The 26,238-nt window shown below is 40.9% G+C and overlaps 1 protein-coding gene across 1 annotated transcript in view; it reads right to left on the reverse strand.

Moving 5' to 3' along the window:
- Positions 1-5,676: 5,676 nt before the first annotated feature.
- NOX3 (NADPH oxidase 3) overlaps positions 5,677-26,238 on the reverse strand; it is a gene marked incomplete at both ends in the record, with an annotated part of 54,164 nt that continues 33,602 nt past the window's right edge. Inside the window, 3 exons of the mRNA XM_081295920.1 lie at positions 5,677-5,803; positions 16,239-16,363; positions 19,733-19,879. Coding sequence (XP_081152046.1) covers positions 5,677-5,803; positions 16,239-16,363; positions 19,733-19,879 — 399 coding nt within the window. The remainder of the gene's footprint in view (positions 5,804-16,238; positions 16,364-19,732; positions 19,880-26,238) is intronic.

Raw genomic sequence — 26,238 nt, forward strand, 5'->3', positions numbered from 1 at the left:
GGTACAGGGCAGTCAATATGATCCCAGAAGATTGAATGGGGATTATAAATGTATCATAGGCTCTGATCCACTGAACCAAGTTCCTCTTAAACAGCACTCCATGCAGTTGGTGTTCTCTCAATCTATAGAAAGATGGATAAAACACGAGACAACCGGGCCAAAACCACGGTCCACACAAAAGCTTGTATGTGAATGTCTATAGCAGCAGTATTCACAATGGCTCCAAAGTGGGAACAACTCAAAGGCCCTCAACCAGTGAATGGCAATGAACTGTGGCATATTCCTACAATGGAATATTGTTTGACACCAACATAGGAACAAGGTCCCGGTGCTTGCAGCATCACGGATAGATTTTGAAAGCATGCTAAGAGGAAGAAACAAGTCACGCAAGACCACATATGGTAGAATTCCATTTATGTGAAATGTCCAGAAAGGGCCAGTCTACTCAGATGGCGAGCAGATTAGTGGTTGTCTTAGGCTGAGGCACTGGGGAACTGGGGGGGACTGTCTGCTGATGGATAAATTGGCTTCCTTGATGAAATGATGAAACCATTCTAAAATCAATGATGGTAATGGTTAAACGACTCTATAGATGTACCAAAAACGATTGAATGGTATACTTCAAATGGGTTAATTTTATAAATTACATCTCAATAAAGCTTTATAGTTAGATAACAGACAGCAGGGGTCGGGTGGGATGGGGAGAACAGCATCAACAAAAAAGATAAAAAGAAAGAAAACATGGTCTTAGAGATCGTGTGTGTGTGTGTGTGTGTGTGTGTGTGTGTGTGTGTGTGTAAACAACCTATAATAACCCACAATTTATTCATAAAACCAATAAAATGCTTGGGCAATCAACTAATATAAGCTTTAAAAAAAAGCACCAGGGATACATAGCAACTGTGAAAAGGTATTACAGGATGAAAGGGGAAAATGCCCTGTAGAGAAGAAGAGGGTGCCCCAGCCTGGCAGAAGCCGTCACTCAGCCATCCCTCCCTATTTGTTTGTATTATGGACAACTTAATGAGAACATTAGTGAGAGAAATAAAATAAAAGGACCAAACAAATACAGGACCAAAACAAAACACTGTGAGATCCAAAGGGACATTACAGGTCTAAGGTCATACACCAAGGCTCAAAGCAGCATCTTTATAGAATGAATTAAAAAACTTATCAACATAAGGAAAAGAATAGACATTTCTAAAAGCTCAATTTCAAGTCCAAATCTCTCCTTCATATGAAATTCCCAAGTTTAAGTAACTATGAAAACTGAGTAGTTTTTTTTAATTTATTCTTTTGGTAACCCACTTGGAGGCATAACATGTCCTGAACAGATGTGAAGTTATTTATAAGCTTTGTTTTTTCAATGTAACTTGGATATTCATATTCATAGTTTTGTTTGAAAAAACATGAATGCTTCTGAACACTGCCCAGACTCCATTGGGAATATTACATAACATGTGGAATATGCATTTGTTATTTTCTAAAATATGAAATCATTTTGAATTCCAAAATATATCTTGTTCCAGGGATTTCAGAAGGGATTGTGAGTCAGTAACCAATTAGGAGATATGACCGTCTTAAGAAAAGAGGCGGGCGGGGGGAACTTAATTAGAAAAACTAACAGGTCAGAGAAAAGAAGAACCAATGATCCACTATAAGAATAATTGATGTGTATAACATGTCAAAATACATTTTACTGTTAGGTATAACTAAAAAGAGCAAATATAAAAAATAATTGATGCTTCTGAAATAAGGAAACAAAGAGCTATAAATGTATTCAAAGACCTAATGCAAGAAAATTTTTCTGAAGTGCACAAAATAATGTTGTTCAAAAATCACACTGGAATATGAGTAAAATTTATGTAAAATATTTAATTACAGAAGAGTTATGAGCCCAAAAGATAAAGGAAGAATTATTTAGGCATCTGGGAAAAAGAAAAGTAATTTATTTACAAAGGGAAGAGGATGAAGTTGGCCTCATACTTCACTGCAGCAGTATTCAATGACACTAGAAGTACTTTGTCATTGAACTGTACAAAGTTCTGAAAGGAAGAGAATATGGTCCCCAAACACTAAAATACTGCCAGATTATCACTTGGTTAAAAAATGTGGCAGACTGACATTCTCATGTATGAGTTAAAGAAGAGGAAGTAACAAGAACTTCTTCCAACACTGCTTGACCCTCCCACAGATCAGAAGCTTGAGTTCAATAAAAACTGAAGACTAGAGAAGCTGTGTTAGAGGGGTTGGTGGCGAGCAATGAATCCATTCCAAATTATCTTTTTTCCCCAGTGATGGAGATCAAACCTAGAGCTTCCATCTTGCCGGGTAAGCACTTAACCACTGAGTCACATCCCCAGCCCTGAAGTTCTCTCTTTTAATTTACTTACAGAACCTAACAAAGGCTATACTTGATCAATAGTTCTTTCACTCTCCTGAACAATGGGTGGACCTTGGGGTGCCCTAATTCCGGTGCCACCCTCCATCTCTCATATTATTCTTGTCTAGTACTTTAGTTCTACTTTTAAAAATGTTCCTTCTAAAGTAACCACTCATTTTCTCTTGCCATCAATGCTTAGAGATTTTGACAAAAGATTTTTCAATTTCTTTGCTGATCACTGCTTATTGTATTCCATTAATTGCATTTCCTTTTCTTAAATAGATCCTTTTGTAGTTATTTCAGAGAGAGAGGTAAATTTTAGCTTTTTGTTGTTTGGAAATATCTAGATTTTTGCCTTGACCTTTGAATACTAATTTCACCGAGCCCAAAATTCTCCACTGATAGTTATGTTCCCTCAGCACTTTGAAGATAGTATTTTGTTATCACCTGGTGTCCGGTGATGCTTTGGGAAGGTCAATGTCAAAGTTACTGTTGGTCACTTGTAGATACAGCCTCTCCTCTCTGGTAGCTCTCGGGTCTTCTGTTTCAAGATGACTCTTCTCATGGAATTTCTGTCCTTTCTTCTTCCCCCCCACCCCCCCCATCATCTTCTTTTTCTTTCTTTCCTTTCCTTTGTTTCCATTCTTCTCTTTTTCCATTTTTTTAAAAAATATTTATTTTTCAGTTTTTGGCGGACACAACATCTTTGTTTGTATGTGGTGCTGAGGATCGAACCCGGGCCGCACGCATGCCAGTCGAGCGCTCTACCGCTTGAGCCACATCCCCAGTCCCTCTTTTTCCATTTTTAAAATTTATTTTTTGCTTGTCTTTGTTATGCCCTCTCCAAAATAAACTTTAGAATATCTTCCATTTAGAGAGAGAGAGAGACAGAGAGAAAGAGAGGGGTGTTTAAAATCCAGAATTTCTTTCAGCCTACCAATTTGGAACAATTTAATATCTTAGTATATTTAATGTTCACATTTGGAAATCTGCTACTTCTACTCACTTGAAAATGTCTCTCTGTAAATGTTTATTCATTTGTCAAACAATCTCGCATAATTTTTGTTAAGTGAATTTATAGGTTTGCTACATTTTTTTGTTTCTATTTTGAAGTGAGAATCTCCTTTTTAAAACCTACATTTTCTATTTGGTTATTACTAAACTAAATAAATCTACTGGTTACTATTATTATTTTTCTCCTGGATAGGTCAGATTCTGTATAGTATGTCATGTGAGTAACATAAAGATCCAGAAGTCAAAAGGTGAGGTAAACCTATTTTTAAGGACAAGAATATTTTATTTTATTAGACAAAAACTGGGTGATCAAAAAGTACATTTGATTTTCAAGAAGGCAAGGGAAGAAAAGTAATAACTAGATATGAACAAGAGAAAAAATTTTGATGTATAAGTTTTTCTGCTAGACATTAGATCTGACTACAGAAATTTCTAGTTTAAAGTCTGAATCAAACTAAAATGGAGGAAACAATTACACAAATGACTGAGTATATTAAACTTAGTAGAGTTTGAATGATTTGCATCAAGTGACACTTAAAAATACTGAGAAATTCCAATGCAGGGTACTAGAAATCATTTTGGAGACATAATTGAATATATTCATCTTTTTTTTTCCTTTAGGGTAAATTTAAAATATACCTCAGAAACTATAGAATTAGTATCAATTGTTGAGAATAATGTAAAACAAATGATCAGGTCATCATTTAGAAAAACTTGGAAGAGTGTATGTGGCTGCCTGATTTGGAAAAACAAATCATGTCAGACCAATTTAGTTCTGTTTTATGACAGGATAACAGTCTACAAACATAATAGGCATTTGAAAAGCATAATTCCTTTTAATTTCAGTAAATGTTTTCTTCTGTTGCATATGACATATTATTCATAAGCTAAGAAAATATGGCGTGGTGTAGTGTTCTCAGTGGCTAGCTATCATTAACCAGTTTCCAACTGGATGCTGACATTAACAGGTGCTCACAGGAATTCCTGGTGGATTTCTTTGAAGGCAATAACTCGGTTGAAAACCTAAACAAAAGATTTGAGATGTTACTAATTAAACCTGTAGGTACTACTAAGCTACATACTGTTTTTGGTCTCTGGGTCTAAACTTCAGAACAATCTTGAAATATTAGAAGGAAAACTTCAGAAACATTAACCAACACCAACAACTAAGTAAGAAAACTAAGATGTGAGGAATGTCTTGGAATCCTTTGGGGCGAAACAGCTGCATGGTATGAAAAACTGGCCAGATGGAATTTAAAATTAAAATGAAGATCCCAGTTATCTTGTGGGGCAGAAGTTGAGTTGGGATGTAAGAGTCAGGATCACTGTAGACAGAAATGTGATAATAATGAAAAGTATTTGTTAAAAGAGAACAAGAAAGAAATAAGGAAGGAGGGGAGGAAGGGAATGAGGGAGGAGGCAAACACAGAGTTTAATGTCCTGTATGTGGCCTATAAGATCCATGAAAGTCACTTTTCTGCCCAGGACTGGTCATGCAGTTATTAGAACATAATGTCTCATTTTCGTCCACACTTTTAGAGTGGATGTAAGTGATTTTGAAGAAGAGCAATGAGAAGAATTGAAGGGCTAGAATGTACAACCTAGGCTGAAAGGCTAAAAATTTCGAGTTGTTTGGATTAGATAAGGGATAGCCAGGGAATAGCTTCGTTATCATTTTCACGTAAACGGTTTTGTAGAAGATAACCCCCATTGGTGACTTCTCTGGTCCTCACAGGATGAAAAAGAGCACAAAAGTGCTTAATTTCAAATCTGAAAAGAGCAGGTTTGGACCTAAACACAGATGTCAGTCATCAGGGTAAAGTAACTTTGAAAGGGTTTCTAAAGGAGGTTCAGGCCAAGTAGCAACATGTCTCCAGACTGGATATAATGTTAAGTATGACATCGAGTTTGAGAAAGATGAACTGTGTCAGAGGGTAAGCTATATCCCACAGGCCAAGTTGGACCCACCACCTGATTTTTGGATGATCCATGAGCTAACTATGACTTTTACATTTGCAAGTAGTTGAAAATAAAAATTTTGTAACAAAAGAAAATTACGTAAAATTCACCTTCGGTGTCCGTGAATAAAGTTGTACTGGAACACAACCACACCCATCCCTTGGTGTTCTTGTTGGTGGCTCCTTGGGCCCCTGACCATGGCAGAACTGAGTAGCTGAGATTGAGACGGTAGGTCCACAAAGCCTAAGCTGATGGCTATTTGGGACCCTGGCCTAGATGACCACAGCACTTGCACCATGTGTAGATTTTACCTCCAACATCTAGAAGCTTTCCTTGTTGTAGAAAAAATGAACCCCTCTGGGGTCAGCCGATGAATACAGGCAGCACATCCTTTGAAGGGTTTTTGACAGGGCTTTGGGTCCACAGAAGAACACACCGATGCTGCTGCTGGAGGGGTAGGAAAAGGGAGCAGTGTTACCCAGGGCAAGGCCAAGACAATCGCAGAGCTCGGAGGGGCTGTGGACGTAGGCTGCTTATTCATTTACTGACCTGCATCCATCCACCTCCTTTTTCCTTAGATTCCCTCTTCCCATTTTCAGCACCTTGCTCCCTCCCAGATTCAGGGGTTCACCCAGATGGCTATGTAGGAGGTTTTGAGAGAGAGAGAGGGTGTCACCTGGATTTTTGATCAGGTGACCTTGATTAGCATCTTCTTGGATCCATGGCTAGAATATAAGCTTTCTGAGAGCAGAAACCTGATCTGGTGTGATCCCAGCCCTTAGGACAGTGCCTGGCATATAAAAGACAGTCAATACATATTTGTTGAAGAAAAAGGTCGAGTTGATTATGATCTGTATACTCTTGGGCAAGACCTGAGATGTTATTTTCCATAGATATAAAACAAAGACAATAATTACATGATATGTTTTATTTACATTATATGTTTTATGGAAAGCAAAATGAGATAATGCATCCAAAATGGTTTTAAAAGGGTGAGTTAGTACTAACATTCTGCTCAACCCTGCCTTTTTTTTATAGATAATAAAATTTATACTGAAGTAATAGCAACTTGATTTATTTCTTCGGTTGGAATTACTTTAATTTTCCAAGAAGTCCAAAACAAAGAGATGGAAGGAAAAAAGACATTGCTGAAAATGTGGTCAACAAACACAGTCCTCTACAATTATGACATCTCGGATAACATGGCGGAGGAGATATTTTTACATATGGTGACTATCCCAGGGAGGCTCAAATCCCTTGTGACATCACAGTGCAAGCCTTCAGCTTGTCTCTGGAAGTTGTGATGTTTCTGGGTCTAGAGGAAGTTACAGAGATGATGTCTTTTTTTTCCCTTGTTTTGAATATTATTATTCCCTGTAGCATTTTTCCAGTCTTTGGCATGAGCCAAATTAGTTACTCTAGTCCAGATCAAAAATTCTCCAACTTTACCATGCTTCAAGTCATCTAGGAAGATGGTTAGAATGCAGATTCCTTGGCTCCAAGGAATGCATGGTTAATATGGAGCCTGGGTAATATTCACACACAATGTCCTGGGAGCTCCCTTTGAGGAACTGTCTTAGGAACATTCTTCAGACCCAGGACCAGTGCACTCTCCGGTCGTATTCCTTCAGATCTGGCTTTTGTTGGGGAATGCCTACATAGCCTAGTTCATCTTAGCTTCCACAGAAGCAGGGTTCTCTGCCGTATCAGAGCCACCTTTTAATTATGTGTTCCAGAACTGTAATAACCATGGTGGAAGTCGATGGTTTAATGATATCTTAGACGAGCTTCAAAAGAACTTATCAAATGGCTTCATTTGTAAATGACAATATGTTTAAAATGTGTAAGTACGACTCTCAAAGATATCATTCCCCACAGCTAAATTTGACAAAGTAATTTTTCAGAAAATATTTCCTAGCCTGAAAAATATGACTTAATGAAGCAATTTACAGGGGGTTGCAGAGCGAAAGGACAGGGTCAGGGTGCTGTTGGTTCCCCCCAGTTGGCTGCTGGGTGACTTTGAGCATATTAATTATCTTCTGAAAGCCCCCATCACCTCATCTATAAATTGAGGAGCATAAATCTAGTTTCCAGCCCCTGGAATCTCTTCTGCTCTCGTAGCATCGCTGTGAAGACAAGGTAGGCCACGGCAGGTCCAGCTTTTGGCCTCAGTGTGGCACGTGGTGATTTCTCAGTGACTCTTAGCTTATCTTCGTCATTATGACACACTATGTCTGCAGGACTCTGCCTACTCCACGTAGCTGAACAGGAGAGGGAGGGAGGGAGGGAGGTATTAACTCGGAGGCGATGATAGACTTACTTGAATCAGCACTATGTCTTTTGAGCTCTGGAATGAAACATTTTGAGTGATGCATGAGTCAGGTAAAACCCTTTCCAGAGAGAAGTCACAGCTCTGCTTTGTGTCTGATGCCCAGAGGGACCCTTGCATCCATTTTTCAAAGATGCTGTTATGGGTGGTGATATTTTTCCATTAGTGTAGATGTCACCAAAGAGATTGCCCACTGGCCCACTCCCAACAAGCTAAGATGTCCTTTCGTTTACAGCCACAGTCACTGTTTGCGGGAGCCAATGGTGCTCTTTGATGCTCTGCCTTTAAAACTCCATTTCAAAGGCTTCTTCTGATTGCTGGCTGCCAGGTGTACCACTGGTGTCCCCAGCAGTTCACAGCTCCCCTGCCCCTTTGAAGTGATGGCTATTACCCTGCACAGCTAAGTGCATACTTTTCTGTACTCAGGGTCCATAACTGTCATGGTTATGCGATTGCCAAAAAGTCTTACAAAGGCCATTCATTATCTATCTTTGCTTTGACCAAAAGGTCAGCCCTTCACCAGCTGGCTGCACATTACTGTCCCCAAGCAAGGCATTCTGTTGCCTGCCTGCTGTTGCCCTCTGGCATTTACAATTCCAACTATGAAGATTTCTTGTCACGAATGCATACCGTGAACCACGGGGCTGAGATTCCGTGAAAAGCGGTTAAGGCATAGATGAGGCAGTTTTTATTTATTTATTTTTCTTTTATGAGGCAATGGACAAATGCAAAGGAACCCTAATGGGGTTAGTAAAGAAAAAAAATCTTCTATAAAATTTAATTACCCACAATTGCTCAGAATTAAAAAAAAAAGATTCTCTGCAAAAGAAGTATAAAACCACGAGACACTATTTATTCTCGGGTTTACAGCTGCAAGCGTGGAGTTTGCACAGGCGAGAGGAGCTGGATCAGGGACAATGTTAATGGCATTGATCAGTCTGGGCTGCTGACTTTGATGAGAAAAGGACACATTTCACATGGGCTGCAAAGATGGTTAACATGCACAGCATTATTTTTAGCTCTGATAAACAGTAAGGAAAATCCTCCTTTCTCCTTCTATATTTGCTAAATAACTACTGTGCTCTTCTCTGTGGGGTTGGTGCATTTTTCAAAACAGGGCAGCGATACCATGCATGAAAGGCATCCAAAATATCACCCGCCAGGAGATTTCAGCCAACAGATATATGGGAGTGTGGGTGCGCCTGGGAGTAATCCCACCACCTTGCTGGATTCCCAGGTTCTGCTGCCGTGAGCTCTTCTCTCTTTAAATTGTGTGTTTGTTTTTATGTGTTGGCTTTTATGCTTGGTAAGTTATAACCCTGTAGGGGCAGACCCTAAACCCCATTTTAAAAAAATCAAATTACTTTATACCCTGAGTGCATTCTGCAAATAAAATCGATAAACAGAAGGTTCCCGTGGATTTATGGAGACTTAGAAAGAAGGCACCGAGAGCTATATACCCTGTTTCACACAATGGACACAACTTCTGGTTAATCTTTCCTAGTGAGTGTTTTTCATTAGAAAACCCTCCAAATGATTTATCACATAATTATAGTTTATACAACACCTTCTTTTTCATAAGCACAGATGATAATTGTGCTGGCCAGCTTTTTTTTTTTTTTTTTTTCTTAAACCTATCTTCCAGTCCGTTGGTAGCTGCTGGCTGCATTACTTTCCTCTGTGTGTTAATTACTGGGCTGTTCGTTACTTGCTGCAGACCCACCTAACAGTGCTCCGGTGTGACTCTTCTGCCCACTTCCCACCAGCTCCATCTTCTTTGGCAGGCCGAGCCGTCTGGCTAGGACTCTGGTCCTAGCTTTCTCCTCCATCTCTCCATCCCTCCTCTTGCTCATGCTGGCCACTGCCAGGCTCTGAGGTGTATGGATAAAACTGCTACCCTTGAGGGACTTAGGATCTTATAAGGGAGAAAAATAAAAGCAGCTAACTTGGAAGCTTTGGATTTCTGAAACTGGTAGAGCCATTTTCCCCCAATCCTATTCTCCTCCTCTACCCCAACAAAGCACTAAAATATATACACTTCATGCATAAATAACCTGCTGCCACAACTCATAATTTGATAGATAACATCATCAAAGCAGCTTTGCAAAGCAATAACGAATCCACCTTCTACTTTCTTACTCTCCTCCCTAATCCCCCCAACCACACGTAGAGTAATTCTAGTAATTTTTGTTGTATTTTCACTTGGTTCTAACCAGAGAAGCAGATGCCCTCTGGTGGGAAGGTACTATTTAAATATGCTGACAATATTCGCATCCTCAGTTTACAGTGGCTTTATTTTTCTCACAAAGCTATAATTTATCATGTGTTGGATTTTCATGTAAGTCTACTTCTTTGAGTGTTCTGAATATTTTAGTCATATAATGAATGTTTAAGATATCCTGTTAGATAAAAGACCTTGTGTGCTAGCCTCTGAATGCTAATGTCTTAAAAATATCATTGAAAAGCATTTTGCACATATGCACGTACAAATGAGAATTGAAGGGTGTGCACACAAGCAAATGTGGTTCCAGATGGACACATTTACTCCATTTAGTATAAAGGTATTTTTACATTTCTGAAAACAATGGGTGGTCTAAAATACATTCATGCAATATGGATCCGAAGCCCCCAATCATATGGCAAGTTGACACCTCTTTTCATTGTTGGGTTGGGTCGAACTGCTTTAAAAAGGGGTGTCGTATGCTTCCACGCCTTATTCTTCCCATCAAGATAAAAGAAACACTTCTGAAGTTTCCAAAAGTGGCCAGAGCTTTAAAGTTGTTATGGTAATTAATTACATAAAGTTTACACCTAGGGGGCTGGGGATGTGGCTCAAGCGGTAGCGCGCTCGCCTGGCATGCGTGCAGCCCGGGTTCGATCTTCAGCACCACATACAAACCAAGATGTTGTGTCCGCCGAGAACTAAAAAATAAATATTAAAAATTCTCTCTCTCTCTCTCTCTCTCTCTCTCTCTCTCTCTCTCTCTCTCTCTCTCTCTCTCTCCTCTCTCACTCTCTCTTTAAAAAAAAAAAAAAGTTTACACCTAGGAGGCACGGCCAAGTTATTAGCAGATAAGTCAAAAGCAGCAAACTATAAATATTATCTGAAGCGTAAGATCAAACGCGGAAGCCCTATGGAAAAACCTCATATTCAATTAATTAAAAACAGCTGATCCAGAAATTCAGAAGGTTGAGCACATACACAAAATGTGCGTTTGACAAAGGAGTAGCTTGATGTGACAAAGCTATATTTATTTTCATTCCGTCTACCTTCTTGGCAATGATCAGCTGACTCCTGAGTACTCGTCTGTAGCTTGGGAACATATTGAGGGTGTTGACCAAAACAATGAAATTTAGCTTCCCCTTGGTAAAAGACACATTTCTATAGATTAATAAGACATAGATGTCAGTGCATTATTTAATTAGCCTACTATATTTTAATTAGGAGAATGATTTTCATTGTTTTTGTTTAGAGTGCTTTTTTGTGTTTGTCTAATTGAAGCAATAAACAACAATTATCACAGGCATGTGAGTTTGGTAATAGCAATAAAAGACATTATTTTATACATATACTTACTATTTGCTGATTGCCTTTTAAAGCTATTCTTTTGTTTTTGCAAATTCAGCTGATATAATTACCAATATTAATGACAAATAAAAACAATAGATACGCTTTCCTTTTTTCTATTTCCAGCCTTTGATCTATTTTTAATTTCTCTCCCCTCTTCCTTATTTGTATTCGTTTTGATGCCATCAATTTGTTTCTCTATTACTGTTATTTTTGCAATTTTCTGTTTCCTTTAGAGCTTGCCCAACTCTCTTTGATCTGCTTCCCTTCAAGCTTTATTTTTGGTGCTGTTTTTCATGTTCTATAAAAAATACTTTTGCCCCTCTTCCCTTTATTCTTTTGATTTAACTCCTTCTCAGAACAAGAACCAACTCCAGCTTTGAGTGAACAGGTAAATGTTTTTTCAAGAGCAAGTCCTGAGAATCCTCGGCTTTGCACTGATGAATAGACATGGTGGAGAGCCTACTTCAAAGGCCCTCGAGAACAAAGGACCTTTCTGAGACCACTAGCAAATCTACCAATTCCTTCTGAACCCTCTTTGCCAAAAGATAGGAGCTAACACAGGACAAGCCTGTCTGCAGGAGTGGCCAAGTGGGCTTAGGAACAAACATATCCTTGACATAATAAGAGGAAAACATACTGTTTATCTCTTTAATAAGCATCCTGAGGAGAATTAATGTGACTTTGTCCTTTGTGCAGAACAGTAATTGGATTGTGTGTTTCATTTCTATCTGGACAAAGGCCAGGATATTGAAATACTTTTCAATATTAGATTTTCTTGTTTAAAAATTAGATTTTATTGGCATTCTCTTTCCGAGATTTCTTCATTAAAAGCTTCATTAAACATAAATCTCCTTTTACACAGCAGAAAACAAAAATTATTGCAACGAGGTCATTTTGAACGTCTTCTAGAAGGGTGGGGACAGCTTCCTTGCTGGAGACTCCTCTCTCCCAGGGACAAAGTCACAACTGACTTTGTGGGCATGAGTCTGATATTTGTCATATTGAGGCTTGAAACTATATGACAAGTTGCTGTGTTCTAGAGTCTTAGGCTATTTCAAATTTGGTATTTTAAGAAAATCTAGTTGGATGTGGTGGAGCATACCTGTAATCCCAATGGCTCAGGAAACTAAGGCAGGAGGATTGCAAGTTCAAAGCCAGCCTCAACAACTTAGTGAGGTCCTAAGCAACTCAGTGAGATCCTGTCTCTAAATAAAATACAAAAAAAGGTGTGTGTGGGGGGAGGTGCTGGGAATGTGGATCAATGGTTAAGGGCCCCTAAAATTCAATCCCAGTACCAAAAAAAAAAAAAAAAAAAAAAAAAAAAATTGGGTTAGGAAGTAGGCTTAGAGGCTTGATTCAACGACATGCAAACCTGGGGGCCTCTTCTCTCCTGAAAGATGCAAAGTCATCTGTGGGGGAGAGAGAGTTTGCAAAGCTAATGTGCTGAAAAATGCACTGGACATCAAATACATTTCTGCACTTCGGTTCCAGCCTCTAGAAAGAAATGAACACACTCCTGACAAGGCAAGTGGGGAGAGTGACAGCCACAGTTTTCCCAGCTCAAAACTGTTTTTGCTGTTCACTCCCTGCAAAAATTGGACAGGCTCACTTCTCAGCCCTGCAAAGCATAATTTTCTGGGCAGAGTTTGTGCAAACCCAGTCTTACCCTCGGTCTCCTGACGCACCGTGTTTCTGGCTCACACTTTCTGAGGGGAGAGAGATAATGAAATGGTTTGGTTTGAAAGGCCTTCCCCACTGGGCTGCAGACTTCATGTGTAACAGAAATAAACAAATGCGCTGTGAGATGTCAGTAAGAGATGAGCCTAATAAAGAGCCGGACTATCTTAAGAGCTTACAAGATATATAGATCCCTGTTTAACGCCTGCAAAGTGGGAAAATTCCTTTTGTGATAATTGAAAACTGAGTGCAATACATTGGTCAAAAATAAACTTTCACCAAAAGGTGAAAGTAGGAATAACCCACCCCCCCAACCCCAAAACCCTAGGGATCATATATGAGCTTTGGACCTCTTAATTTCTACCTCTAAGTGTTTTAAGGAAACTGTAGATGAAATTAACTTGTTTCTGCACTGGACAAGAACTGGATGGGGGTAAGGTGACCGGTGGTGACTCTCAGGGCTCAAAGAGACTTGGGCTCCAGGATCCAGGAACAGGTGTTGAGAAAGGAGCCCAGAGGAACTGGATTCAAAGGGTCTAGAAGCTAGGATGGGTTGGCAGACCCTGTTGGAGAGAAGGTGGGCTCCAGCCCTGGAGTCTAGGCCAGGTGTCCACAAAAGCCAAGGCTAGAGGCAAAGGGGAACAAGTGGACTCCTGGATGAGGGGCTGGAAAGAGCCTCCAAGGCCACTTGCCATAGGTTGGCAGCTCTTCTGGGGCATCTGAGGCTGAGCCCCTGGAGTAAAAGTGAGACTTTGCAATTGATTATGCAGCTGGTCCACTTCCACCCCAACCTTGAAGCTAAAAGTTGTTGTTTTTTGTTTTTAACTTTCTTTTTTTTTATTGGTTGTTCAAAACATTACAAAGCTCTTGTTTTTAACTTTCTTGTTGGAAATTTGTTGCTCTCAGATGACTCAAGGTCAGGAGGAAATTTCCACAGACATTCCCTCAGCCTGTGTTTTACCCAGGGCTGTGGGCTCAGGAGCCTCCTCAATGAATACTCTTGTCTTGGGTGCAAGCTTTCTCAGGCAGGCTGTCCAGGAAGCAGGGCTCAGAGAGAGCTGGGGCAGCTGAAGTCAGAGCGACTTCACACAGAAGGAGGGCACTGGAACTGTATGCCTATGAACCCGGAGGGCCTCTGGTTACTTCTTCCACGCTTCTCTCTTCACAAAGCTCCTTCAATAATGATCCAAAGAAGTTTCACAATGTAGTGACAACTAATAAAGAGTAAAATGGATAGTTCTGGCACAAACTGACTACATGCAAAAAAAAAATGTAAGAAGGAGCTGAACTGACATCAATAATATTCACCAAAAAAATATTCTATGGAGCAGAAATAAATACTAGGAAGCTACAAAAAGGTTAATAAAGCATAACTCCTATGAAATAAGAGCAGAGAGCAGAAATGTAAGGAAGCTGCACGGAGAAGTCACAGGTGATAGAGATGTGGTCAGAAGAACCCTAGGATTTTTTTTTTTTTTAAAGAGAGAGTGAGAGAGGAGAGAGAGTGAGAGAGAGAGAGAGAATTTTTTTTTTAATATTTATTTTTTTTAGTTCTCGGCGGACACAACATCTTTGTTGGTATGTGGTGCTGAGGATCGAACCCGGGCCGCACGCATGCCAGGCGAGCGCGCTACCGCTTGAGCCATATCCCCAGCCCAGGATGTTTTAATTTACTTCTGATAAAGTGGACAGAAAGAAGGTTGGGCTGTGGAAGACCTCAGTAGCATGGTTAATAAGGCAGATCAGAGTAATATTCATTCAACTTTGGGATTTGCACAGGAGAAGGCTTTTCCCTACCCTCCAAATGTTGTGGGTTTTGGAACTCTTGTTGATCTCTCTCTGCTCCATTGGTCATCTCATTTGGTGTTATGGCCTCCAACCCAGCTTCTGTCCTGAAATCATGATGCATACTCACTGCCTACTTGACGCCAGTATGTGTAACGGGAATCTTCAGCTGAACATGTCAAAGAAAAAAACTCCTGAAAGCCTCTGACTGACAGCCAGAATGCTTACAGTGCCATCCAGGTAGAACTGGGGACTTCATCCTGGTTTGGCTCATGCCTCATATCCAACCCATCAGCAGATCAGGTCAGCTGCCTTTGCAACCTGCCCAGAATGTAAGGGCCTCTCAACACCTCCACTGCCACGCCCCACCTCCACCAAGCTACCTCCACCGCCCACTGCCTGCCTCTCCACTTCTGTCCAAGGCCCCACTCTTCCTTAAAGCAGCCAGAGAGATCTCATGTCACTCTTGGCGTTCAAATCTCTAAATGGCTTCTCCTCTGTGAATAAAATTCAAAGTCTATGATGATCTGCAACTGTCCCTTCTCCTAAATGCAACCCCCTGTTACTCTCCCTCTCAGGTCCTCTGTCCCAAACTACTGGCCTCCTGGATCATGCCTCGGGACTTTGCTTGTTCCCAGACACCCACTTGTTACACTCCATCACTTCCTTCAGTTTTGCCTCAGATAGGGAAAATGTTCTGCCTTGATGACAATATTAGAATATACTGACGTTCAAGAGCCATAGATGATGAGGGTTCACTTAGGGAGTTAGAAGAGCAATGATCACTGTTTGTGTTACTGCTTTATACCTAACTTCTTAACATACTGTATGATTTTAAAAATATGAAGACAACACCATGAATATTATCATCTGTATTTTACAGTGGGGCACAAAACCTCAACCAAGCTGGCTTGTCCAAGCTCACCTACCTAGAAACTTCTAGAACCAGAAAATATAGGCTTCACTCTAGAGCAAGTGCTCTTTCTTCTTTACATTAAAATTTATTATATAATGATAATAATAACATTAATCCTTGAATCAATAATAGTAATATCAGCAGCAGCAGCTAAGCTCATGGAGCACTGTGTAGTGAGCACTATTTTAGGCACCTTACATTCATTCATTCACCCCACACCTAGGTGCTTGGGCTCCAGTTCCTGAGTCCTTAACCACTACCTTAACTCCCTGCTCAGTCTCAGAACATGTTCTCTCTGCTTTTGCTAGACATGCTAGATACGCTGTACAGTTGGACATAAGTGAATTCTCCAGTTGGGTAATTAGAGATAACTGAGCTCACCAAAGTTTTCTTGAAGGCATATGTTGTTTAAGAAATATCATCTTTAAATTGAGGTTAAGTGTGAAAATTTTCAACATAATCAATAATTGTCAGAGGCTGTAAGCCAGTTAAGCAGAAGTTTGTGGTTCTCTAGGAGATGTGCAGTACCGACTTCAGATTCACTTCCCCAGTCAGCAGGGGGAGGCTCCCAGCAAGCAGAGGAAAGAGAGCTCGCCTTACTCACCTGGGGTGGTTGTAGGCTATCTGCTTGAACTCGTTGTTCCAGTTGGGTCTCCCGTAGAAGGTTTTCTGCTTTAAGCCCGTAATCACATCGGTGTTCTCATCCCAATGTAAAGCTATGTGAATAGCCTAAAATAAGAATTGTGGTATCAGATGACATTTAGAACAAAAGTAGGAGCCTCCTATAAATAAAGGATGAAATCATTAAGCTCATGTGTAGATTTGATACAAAAAGCCTTTTTTTTACAGGACTGGAAATGCTTATCATTATTAGCAGATACCATTGATGTTGCATTTTAGGACAGGTATCATATTTCATGTATCTTTGCATTAGACCTACTGAAACAGTACATAGTAGGTATGCAATAATATTAGCCTAAGAAGGATATTTTTCTTTGAAAGGATGAGAGCCATACAGCAAATGTGGCTAAGGGAAAGCAACACTAAATGATTTCCCTTTTTTTCTGCCAGACTTCTTAAAAATTAATCTCCACCTGCTGTCCCTCTTTGCTTCATATTAAATCCTGAGGATTTGAGAAGGGCATTGCCAGATTAACGTGCCATGAAATGTCCAGGAAGAAGAAGGGTCTCATGGTCAGATCTGCCTAGGGGTTGAAACAGTTTGATGTACAGTCGTTCCTTGAAATCCATGGGGGACTGGTTCCAGGACTGCCCCTTCCCTGCAGATACCAAAGACTGAGGATGCTGAAGCCCTTTATAGAAAATGGCACAGTATTTGCATATAACCTATGTAGATTCTCTAGTATTCTTTGCATCATCTCTTGATTACTTATATATAGTATCTACTAGGTTGAAATCTGCACTTACAGGTGTGGAACCTATGAATAGGGAAAGCTGATCTTATACTGAGAGCCTTCAAATACTGGGAGGCTGTTGAGGCTGGCAGACAGGACATGGAGGCCAGAGCACAGCAAGGGGCATGGTGGGAGCTCTGTGCCCAAGCACTTGCCTTCGAATTCAGCGAATCCACTACTGCATCATGTCAGCCAATGAATAAGCAAGCGATTGAGGTGTATCGTTCCCTGGTGATTGTGTTTTCAGTTGCTATCATTGTTTTAGCTCCTGCTGAATTCTGGTAGCTACCCCATTCTTTCCTCATGGGTGTGTGACCTGCGCTACCCTTAGACCCATCACAAACCTTTGCGCTCACTTGTCTACACTTTGGTGCTTGATTTGGCTTCACCTTCTGACTCTTCCTAATCCTGAAAGTCTGGGTAACAGACAACTCATGCCCAAGTTCCCACAGCACGGCCTTTTTCCTTGTCTGAGAAGGAGACCCGGGCCTGCTGGGAATAACGGAAGTGGCCCCAACAGGCCAGCAGATAATGGCAAACTGGAATTTCAGAACTCCAGGCTACAGGAGGTTTCCACCAGGCAAGTTTGACTCCAGGTAGCAAGACTACTAATGGAGAAGAGTTTGGGGTTAGCATTCCAGGCAGACAGAGAATGGGGAAGAAAATGGCAGAGGTTTCTGAGTGACCTGTCAGGGAGGGGGACCAGTAAGAACAAAAACATGGTTGTTTTGAAGCATCGGTGGCAGGATGTGCAACCACATGTTCCGCAGCCCTGGCACCAGAGGAAACGGATGGGGCTTGATGGAGCTAGGTCAGGTTGGGAAGGGCCTTCAGCACTTGCTAAGAAGTTTGGACATTATTTCGTGAAGGCCTTACTTACTTCTCTTTGTAGTGCCGCCAATCACTGATGTTCAAACATTTGGAATTATATTTGTTCCATATTTCTCAGCCCAATGTTCAATTAATCTCCAAACTCTTTTGATTTGCCCTTCATAATACTTCTTCCATCTGTCCCTTCTGTTCTTGTCATTTTGCCACTTTGAGGTTGTTGAATTCAGTCTAACAATTGGCTATTTCTATAACAGCCTCTTGATGCTTGATTTACTGACAGAATGCACCAATTATTTTTTCCTTAAATGTTGAGATTAGTGATTTCTTGCCTGAAACTTGGGAGTCTAAAGGATGTCCAACATGTCATGGGAAAAATTTAAGAAAATATCTCTTTTAATTTACTTTTATTTAGGAAAAAATATATACTCTACTCTACTCTTGGAAGTGGCAGAGATAGGAAGGAGACTGAAGGGTTTCATTGGCACCAAATTGACTTCAGATCTCAGCTGGGAGAACCCAAGTCTCGTAACTCCCAAATGACAGGGGATGCCTAAGCAGACACTGGGGATCAATTTTCTTTAGAAGTAGAAGATAAGGCATGGTTTTGGAAAAGAAAAGTCAAAAGCTGTCTCTATACTTCACCAAATGGATCATCAGTCAAAAATCCCACTTGAATAAGGGAAATGTTTGTTAAGAAAACATAATTAACACTATATAATTCATTAAGATGTTTTAATCTTAGTTTCCAAGAAACCCGAATTTCAAATTATCCCAGAGGATTAAATATTTAAGAAGGACTGTAAATAAGACCATAAAAATTCATAAAGCTACTGAAATCCAAGGAAAGTCTATTCATTTGCAGAAGGACAAAGCCAAATTATAGCAATGTTCTACAACGGTGTGTGTGTTTGTGTGTGTGTGTGTGTGTGTGTGTGTGCGTGTGTGTGTGTGTGTGCGTGTGTGTGTGTGTGTGTATGCTTGTACTGACACACACAGAACATTCATTTATAAATTTAGTGATTAATCAAAACTCATTGGCTCAGACTCACTTCCTTGGAAGTAAACATCAATAATAGTTGCAACTGAGATGCTGATTAGAATATACATTTTATAGCCTAGTAATCACTTTATTGTTAACTCTAATATTTGAGGAGTTGAACTGGATTCATATGTACTTGTCATCATTCAATATTAGTAACATTGACCTATTACTGTGGTCCATGTTTTGATATACATTGTTTTTGGTAAACTCAGACTCAGTATTTCATTAATACCATGGATTGCAGAACATCTGCCTAAGCAAAGATCATCTTGATCTCAGGTAAACAGACACATACATACACCCACAATTTCTAAGAATACCTTAAAGAAAAGAAATCTCCAGACAAACCATGAATCCCTTATTATTTTCTGTAGTTATTCAGATACTTTTCAATGAAAAAGGTTCAATATAAATACCTGGGAATCTTTTCTGTTTAATTCTGAACAGCTCAAAGAATGGAATTAAAATAAATTACGAACTCAACAGATGATATAACCAATCAATACTTGCTTAATATCACTCTAAAAGTGACAAATGCAAACTTCTTTGGGATTTCCAATCTGGATTGTCCTCTGCTGTCCAACCTGTTTATCTTCTTTTCTTTTCCACGGTAAGATAACTATGGGTCCTTTTATTGCTACGATTTATAGTTCTTTTTAATCTGGTTTTATTTTACTCTCCTTTCCTTTTTAGGAACATAAAGATAATTCTTTCATGCTGCCAGATAACTAGATAGCTCATTACTGAAACTGTTCCTTTTGTGTTAAGCAAGCCAGGTAATGATGCTCATTCTCAAAATCTTATCAATACCTGATTTTCATCCCAGCCAGTAAGAAATATATGATAACTCAGAAAGTGAGCTCTCCCCTGCTCGCTCATCCGTGTTTCCAGTGAGAGTAAGAGATCAGCAAACCATTCAAATGCCCTTGCATCCCGGCAAATCCAGTAGAAATACACCTGTCAGGAGAGAAGGCAGGAGAACTGAGCCATCTCTTTTTTCATAATGTGCTGATAATCACAGACTACTTTATCTCCATTAAATTATTTGAGCCCAAATGGGCACTTCTGCAAAAATAACATGCTTTTCTTTGCCAGTGAACAAACTGTCACACTGTGATTTCTTTTGAAAAAATTCACATTGTGTTTGAAAAGGCCCAGAGTGAATTCAGAGTCAGGAGCCCGTGGGCTGTGCCAGTTCCTCTGGATGAGGATCAACTCACCACATTTCTGGCTGTGTTTCTTCTGAACAAGATTAATAATCATAACTAGCTGTGCCTTTCACTGCTTCCCAAAGGGGATAAGCCGTTAGACCAACCCCCTTCATCTTTACTTATGACCTAAGCTCGGGATTTCAACTCTCTTCTCCAGAGACCCCGAGGGCTTGGGCACTAATCCACTTCACCGGCCGAGGCCTCTGGAGAATGGAGATTATGGTAATTGTGGAATCAAGCCACACAGGCCAGAAATCTCTGCTCAGTGAGACATATCAGTGTCCAGAAAGGCTGGTGCGTGGGGGCTGTGCCCGCGTGTCAACTGCTGTAGTGAAATTATGTCCAGGGAGATGACTTAAAAAAAAAAAAATCAACAGCTCACTGGGTTGAGCAAATGGCAAATGACAAGAAGAGTTTTCTAAAACAAAGGCTTAGTTTTTGGGCTGTGAGTTTCAGATAAATGAATCTAGAAGAAACCATGGGAGAGAAATCTGTTAATTCTCTGCATTTTCCTCATACTCCTACCCATTGCTGATACTACTCTTTCCTGCACCAAGAGATATCCCAGGAGGTATCTCCAGGCCTTAACAACATCTGTGGGGCTGGACTCGACCCCAGGCACTGCCAGGTGTGTCTCCAAAGGCCAGTGTTCTCCCTCTGTGCCAGCCTGCCTGCAAGCTCACAATCATGACATCAGATTTATAGGTGATATTTAACCAATAGATAAAATACACGAGGAAAAGGAAATTGTGGAATGTGTTCAAGGCTAGACATCTCACCAATCCTCTTCATATTTTTACAGAAATCTACAATATTAATAGGAAGAGCAAAAGCTGGTGGAGTAAGACCCTTCCACTCAAGAATTAGAGACATGTTTGTTGGACAGCTCCTGCTCAGAAGACACTTAAAATATTCCTCAGTCCCTAAATACAAAAGATCCTCCTCCCCGCACCCTGCTTGGAAAAAAAAAAAAAGGATTGCCTCTCTCTTCCTGGCTCCCCCCACTTCCTGGAGATTGAAATGCACAGTTCTGCAGAACCCAGCCAATGACTCCCTCTGGTGAATGCCCTGAGAATCCCCATTAACGGGGTGTCTGTCATTCACTCGTTCACAGACTCAACAGATACATACTGAATGCTCACTAGTGTCCAGGCCGTTCTATGTTCTGGAACAATGAAGATGAGCAAGAGAGAGACACACAAAATCCCTGACCTCATGGGGGAGTCTGCATGTTAGAAGGAGAAGAAAGATAACAGATAAACATGCAAAACAGAATATGTCAGATGGTGACAAATGTTGTGGGGACCCACAGGAAGACCAGGAAGGGTTGTGACATCAAGCCCAATGGCCAAGGGAGGTCTCGCTGGAAGGGGGCTTTGAGCAAAGATCTGAGGAGGTAAGGGAGTCAATGGATGATCTGAGGATGGTGGGGCAGAAGTGTAGAGGCCATGAGACCTCTCAAGGAAGAGCCAGGGGGCTGCAGCGGAGGGCAAGCAGCAGGGGAGGAGAGAGAACAGAGGCTGTCCTATGGCTCCGGGGCCATGTTGACTTGAGTGGGCCAGGAAGGCCCTGCAGGGCCTAGCAGAGGAATGCCACCATCCCCGGCCTGTGGAGGGGTCTCCCTGGCTGCTGTGTTGAGAGCAGACTGGGGACTGTGGGAAGCAGCGGGGGCAGAATGGAGGCTGTTTGGGAGTCTGATTTGATGTCCTGTTGGTGATGAAATCTGCGACCTTCATCTTTCCTCCATGAGACTGTTCATCTAAACTATTCTTGAGTACCTTTGCCCCTACTTTAACTTGCTTTGCTCTCAGGGGAAATGGAAAAGCTGTTGACTGAATTGGACGCCTGCTCCACCGTGCACCCCCACCCCTTCCTGACTGGTCAGTTGTCTTCTCTCAGAATGAAGGGGGCATTTGGCACAGGCGAAACACCATTGATTTCCTTCCTATTATTTCCCACCCGTGAAGGGGCACATGCAAAATGCATTCACACCTGGACAATAAGCCATTCCAACGGTCCTTACTTGAAACATTCCCACATCTTCACTTCCCCCAAACTCTAATCTTTGCCTTTTCAAATAGAAATTATTTCTGTCCTTGCTCTCTGTGGCACAGCTGTGTGTCTGTGTTCTTAGGTTTTGCCGGGCCTTCCTTTTATTCTTTTTGCTTCCTTCTAATGGCTTTGTGTCTTTCCCCTCCATAATTGACTTATAGGTGACACTGGCAGCTTTGGTACAAGAGACTTATGAAGGAAAAATGGATAGGCCCAGAAGAAGTGCTTCAGGCACAAAGAGGGGGGAAAAAAGAGACTTTGAACGGAAGAAAAGGGGTATTTGCTTTGACTCTTTTTCATCCTTCTAATGGTAGGTGACACTTGCTGTGAAGGGACATAAGAGTTCCACCTCTGCATTTTGCCCACTAGAAAGGACCTGGTCAATAGTAGAACAAGTGTCCAAACAATGGGCTACATTTCTGTGATCTGTGCTTTCCGACCCTCACCCCACCTTAGTCTCCAAAAATAAAACTAACCCTAACATCAGTTCACTGTGTAAAGCAGGGCTTTCAGAACTCTGTCGCTGATATCAGAGACCAAAAATACCAAGATTCCTTTAAAAGATGCTACTTAAACAGAAAGCCATCCTCAGTGAAGTAATGAAAGTTCTAAACTTTCAAGGTAGCCCAAGTTTCCCTCATTCCTATGGACATGGTGCTTGCCTAAGTGTTTTAGGTGGCCCCTCTTGGACTCTGCAAGGGCTTCTCTGTGCATATGGCCTGGCACAGTCCTTCACTGTCACATTATTCCCATGGACTGTCAACCTGACCCAACTTCCCCGTGTCCATCACATGTGAGCTACACCCAAAGAGCTGAGCTCTCTCCTTCTATCTCAGTTCCGTAGTTCCCAAGCCTAGGCTTCTTTTAAAGAATTCCTTAGGAAGGTATGTGGACTAATTCCAAGGGATCTGGAGCTGGTAGGAAATGGACCTGTGCTAATTTTTTATAATCAACATCAAAAAATGAAAACAAGAAGAGCTACCAATTTATCTTTGTCAGTGGAGCTCATAGATTCTCCAATCAAAGGTTGAATCTTTCAGGCTGTTTCATGTCAACAGTCCCTGCCCAAACCTGGATAGGCACCTGTAATCACAGACAGAGCACAGCTCTGCAAATACAACTTGTAGTTCTTTAGATCCAAAATTGATTTCCTGAGGATGAATGGGAAAAAAAGTATTTATCTATTCATTTATTTATGGCTCAGAACTACTGCAAAAAAGGAAAGTGTCCATAAGGAATGAAATACAACACAGTCTTTAAACACTGTGAGCCCTTGGGTTCTATAACCTCTCCTGGACCCCTGGCAGGTGGAACTGGGACAGGCTATTTAACTCAAGACTCAGCTACCATGTGTGTAAGATGTCCATACACCGAGGAGAGCTCATGAGGTCATTGTGAAGACAAGGACATGGCCCATGGAAGCAGGTAGCACAATGTCTGATGAATGAAGTGCTCAGAAGATGTTCACTGTGACTGCTGCTCCCGTCATTCGGAAAAGCAAACAGAATGAGGATGGTGTGTTTATGTCATAGAGTTAAGAGGGACATTTGCCTTACATGGAACTGCATTCTCCTGGGTCACTCCTGAATAATAGAGTTAGTGATTACTGAGAGCAGATAAAGCTAAACTTTTTTTGGGGGATGGTATTGGGGAACTTCTTCTTTTGAGCTACATCCCTAGTCCCTTTTTGTTATTTTTAATTTTTTTTAATATTTATTTTTCAGTTTTCGGTGGACACAACATTTTTATTTTATTATTATTATTTATCTTGACAAAGGGTCTTACTAAGTTGCCAAGGCTAACCTTGAACTTGCCATCTTCCTATTTGAACGCCCCCTACCCCACCCCCATTGGAATTGCCAAACTTTATTTCTAGCACCAGTCTTGGAATTGGAATTTCAGCATTGATCATGATGACTTAGTTCTTAAAGAGGAGCCCTCCTCTAGGGGAAGTGCACCCACCCCTGGCTCTGTGTGTGCTAAACACATGTTGGAGGTGTTTATAGGTGCCTTCCCCAAGTAGAAGGCCAGCGGGGAACAGCGTGGGCCACCTCCTGCAGGGCAGCACACACCTCTGTCTCCCACTCTGGAGAGCAAATCTACACTAGAGCCCCAAGCTAGGACTCTGCATAGAGGAAATCATGACCACTATCCAAAAAAAAAAAAAAAAAAAAAAAAAGAGCTTCTCTTTCTGAAATGGTACAGATTGCAAATGGTATTTAGAAAATATATACTATCTCCTCAATAAGTGATGCTATTATTGTTCTGGTTTCTATTTTGTTATTACTGTCAAAGTAATCCTGGATGAATACAATAGCATACAAGAAAAAAATACACGGTGAATATATTTCTTCTTACTGATAAGTTTCCCTAATATGTAAAATTTCTAATTTTAAAGCAATAAAATCATAATTTTTTTTCCCTAAAAAATCACTCTGAGACTGAGACCAGGCTGGGTCAAGAGTTTTTTCATGCTTAAGATGTTTTTCTTAAAACCATTACCCTAAATGTTAACTATTTCATGACTATGTTACCTCTTTGTCCTGTGGTCCAGGGCTGAACCTTTGTTCTTTAGTCCTTGTTGGACAACAGAAGCATTCATGAATAGCAAAGTGATTAAACAGATCGTGGGCTTGCCATGCCGTGGAGTACTCTGAAGGCACCACATAAAATGAAATAGATCATCAGGCTTTGACATTGACGTTGCTTCCAGCCACGTTCTAGTGGAAACTCAGAACTAAACAAATGGTACATATCCCCTCTCTCTACAGAGCACACACACATTTATGTGACAATGGCCCCTCTGCATATAGGTGTAGGGCTGCGTACTTGCATGGGACCAAGAAGAAAAGAATGAAACCCACTCACTCGGTGCTCAGTGGGGAGCTGAGTGGGGCATGGTTAATGTGGGCAGGGAGCTGAAGGAAGGGAGATTTTTGAGAGTCTTTTACATGAATCTTTTACAAGGAGACTGTAGTCAGGTATGGCTTGTGTGGTTAATAAACCAAGGTGCTGAAAATATTGACACTGGACACCTCCCACGGGGCGATGGTAAGGCCCGATGGGGTGCTGAGGTCTTCTGGGGTTGCCTGATCAAAGAGGGGAGCCCACGCGTCTTCAGGAAGAGCAAACGGGCCTATTCCACCCTGCTCAATTGATCGCAGCTCTCAGTGGTTAGGAGAGATGATCAATTCCAGGAGTAGCCTGAGCTCCAGTGTGAGAGAAAGCGAAAGTAAATAATTTCTCAAACTAAACAGACTAAATTAAATGCATTTTTCATTCATTAGAAAAGAGAGCAGGTCCTCCTTTGTTTTATTAATATCTTTAAGCAGAGTATGGATTTTTGTCTTTCTTGGCCTCTTTCTCTTGTTCCCAGTGGCCCATGCTGTCTTTTTATTTGAATTATCTGTTTATTATATTAGGTTAAGAACCCAAAGGCCATTTTGCCTGGGACACACTATAAATACCCATTATCACCGTTATCTATTATTGAACTGATGAAGAGAGACAATTTATGGAGAAATTAGATTATCTCAGTTTTTTTTTTATAATCTATTTTACTATAGTCTAAAGATTACATATACAGTTAAGAAAATGAACCAAATCTTCCAGTTGGTAGTTCCTGCGGTTCCATCTACCCGGCTGTGATATTAGGGGGAACCAAAATGTGTAAGCCAATATATTTATGTCAGCATGCTTCTCTCCCCCTCCCCATTCACACACACCTATTTCATTCATCATCTTGACAGTTTGCACAAGCAAACTGTCCTAATTTTTTTCAAGAGCTCTTTTCACAAATTGAGTGTGATGTAGAATTAATCATACCCGTTAGGCAGGATTGGAGGACTTTCATCCCTGCAGGGCATTCCTACCCCTCAGCCCTCGGAGGGCTTCCTTCGACTTCTGCTGCCCGCCCTCATCCCACAGGGCCCAGGGTTCTCATCTGCTTTCAATCCAGAGAAGTTTGCTCTTACTTCTGGGTTGAAAATACCTTTTTTATGTGCTGCAACGTTCCCTGCTTTCTTCCCAGCAAAATCTCCTATACTTAACTGT

This window comes from Spermophilus citellus, assembly GCF_964194105.1.
Source record: "Spermophilus citellus genome assembly, chromosome: 5".
Classification (NCBI taxonomy): Eukaryota; Metazoa; Chordata; class Mammalia; order Rodentia; family Sciuridae; genus Spermophilus; species Spermophilus citellus.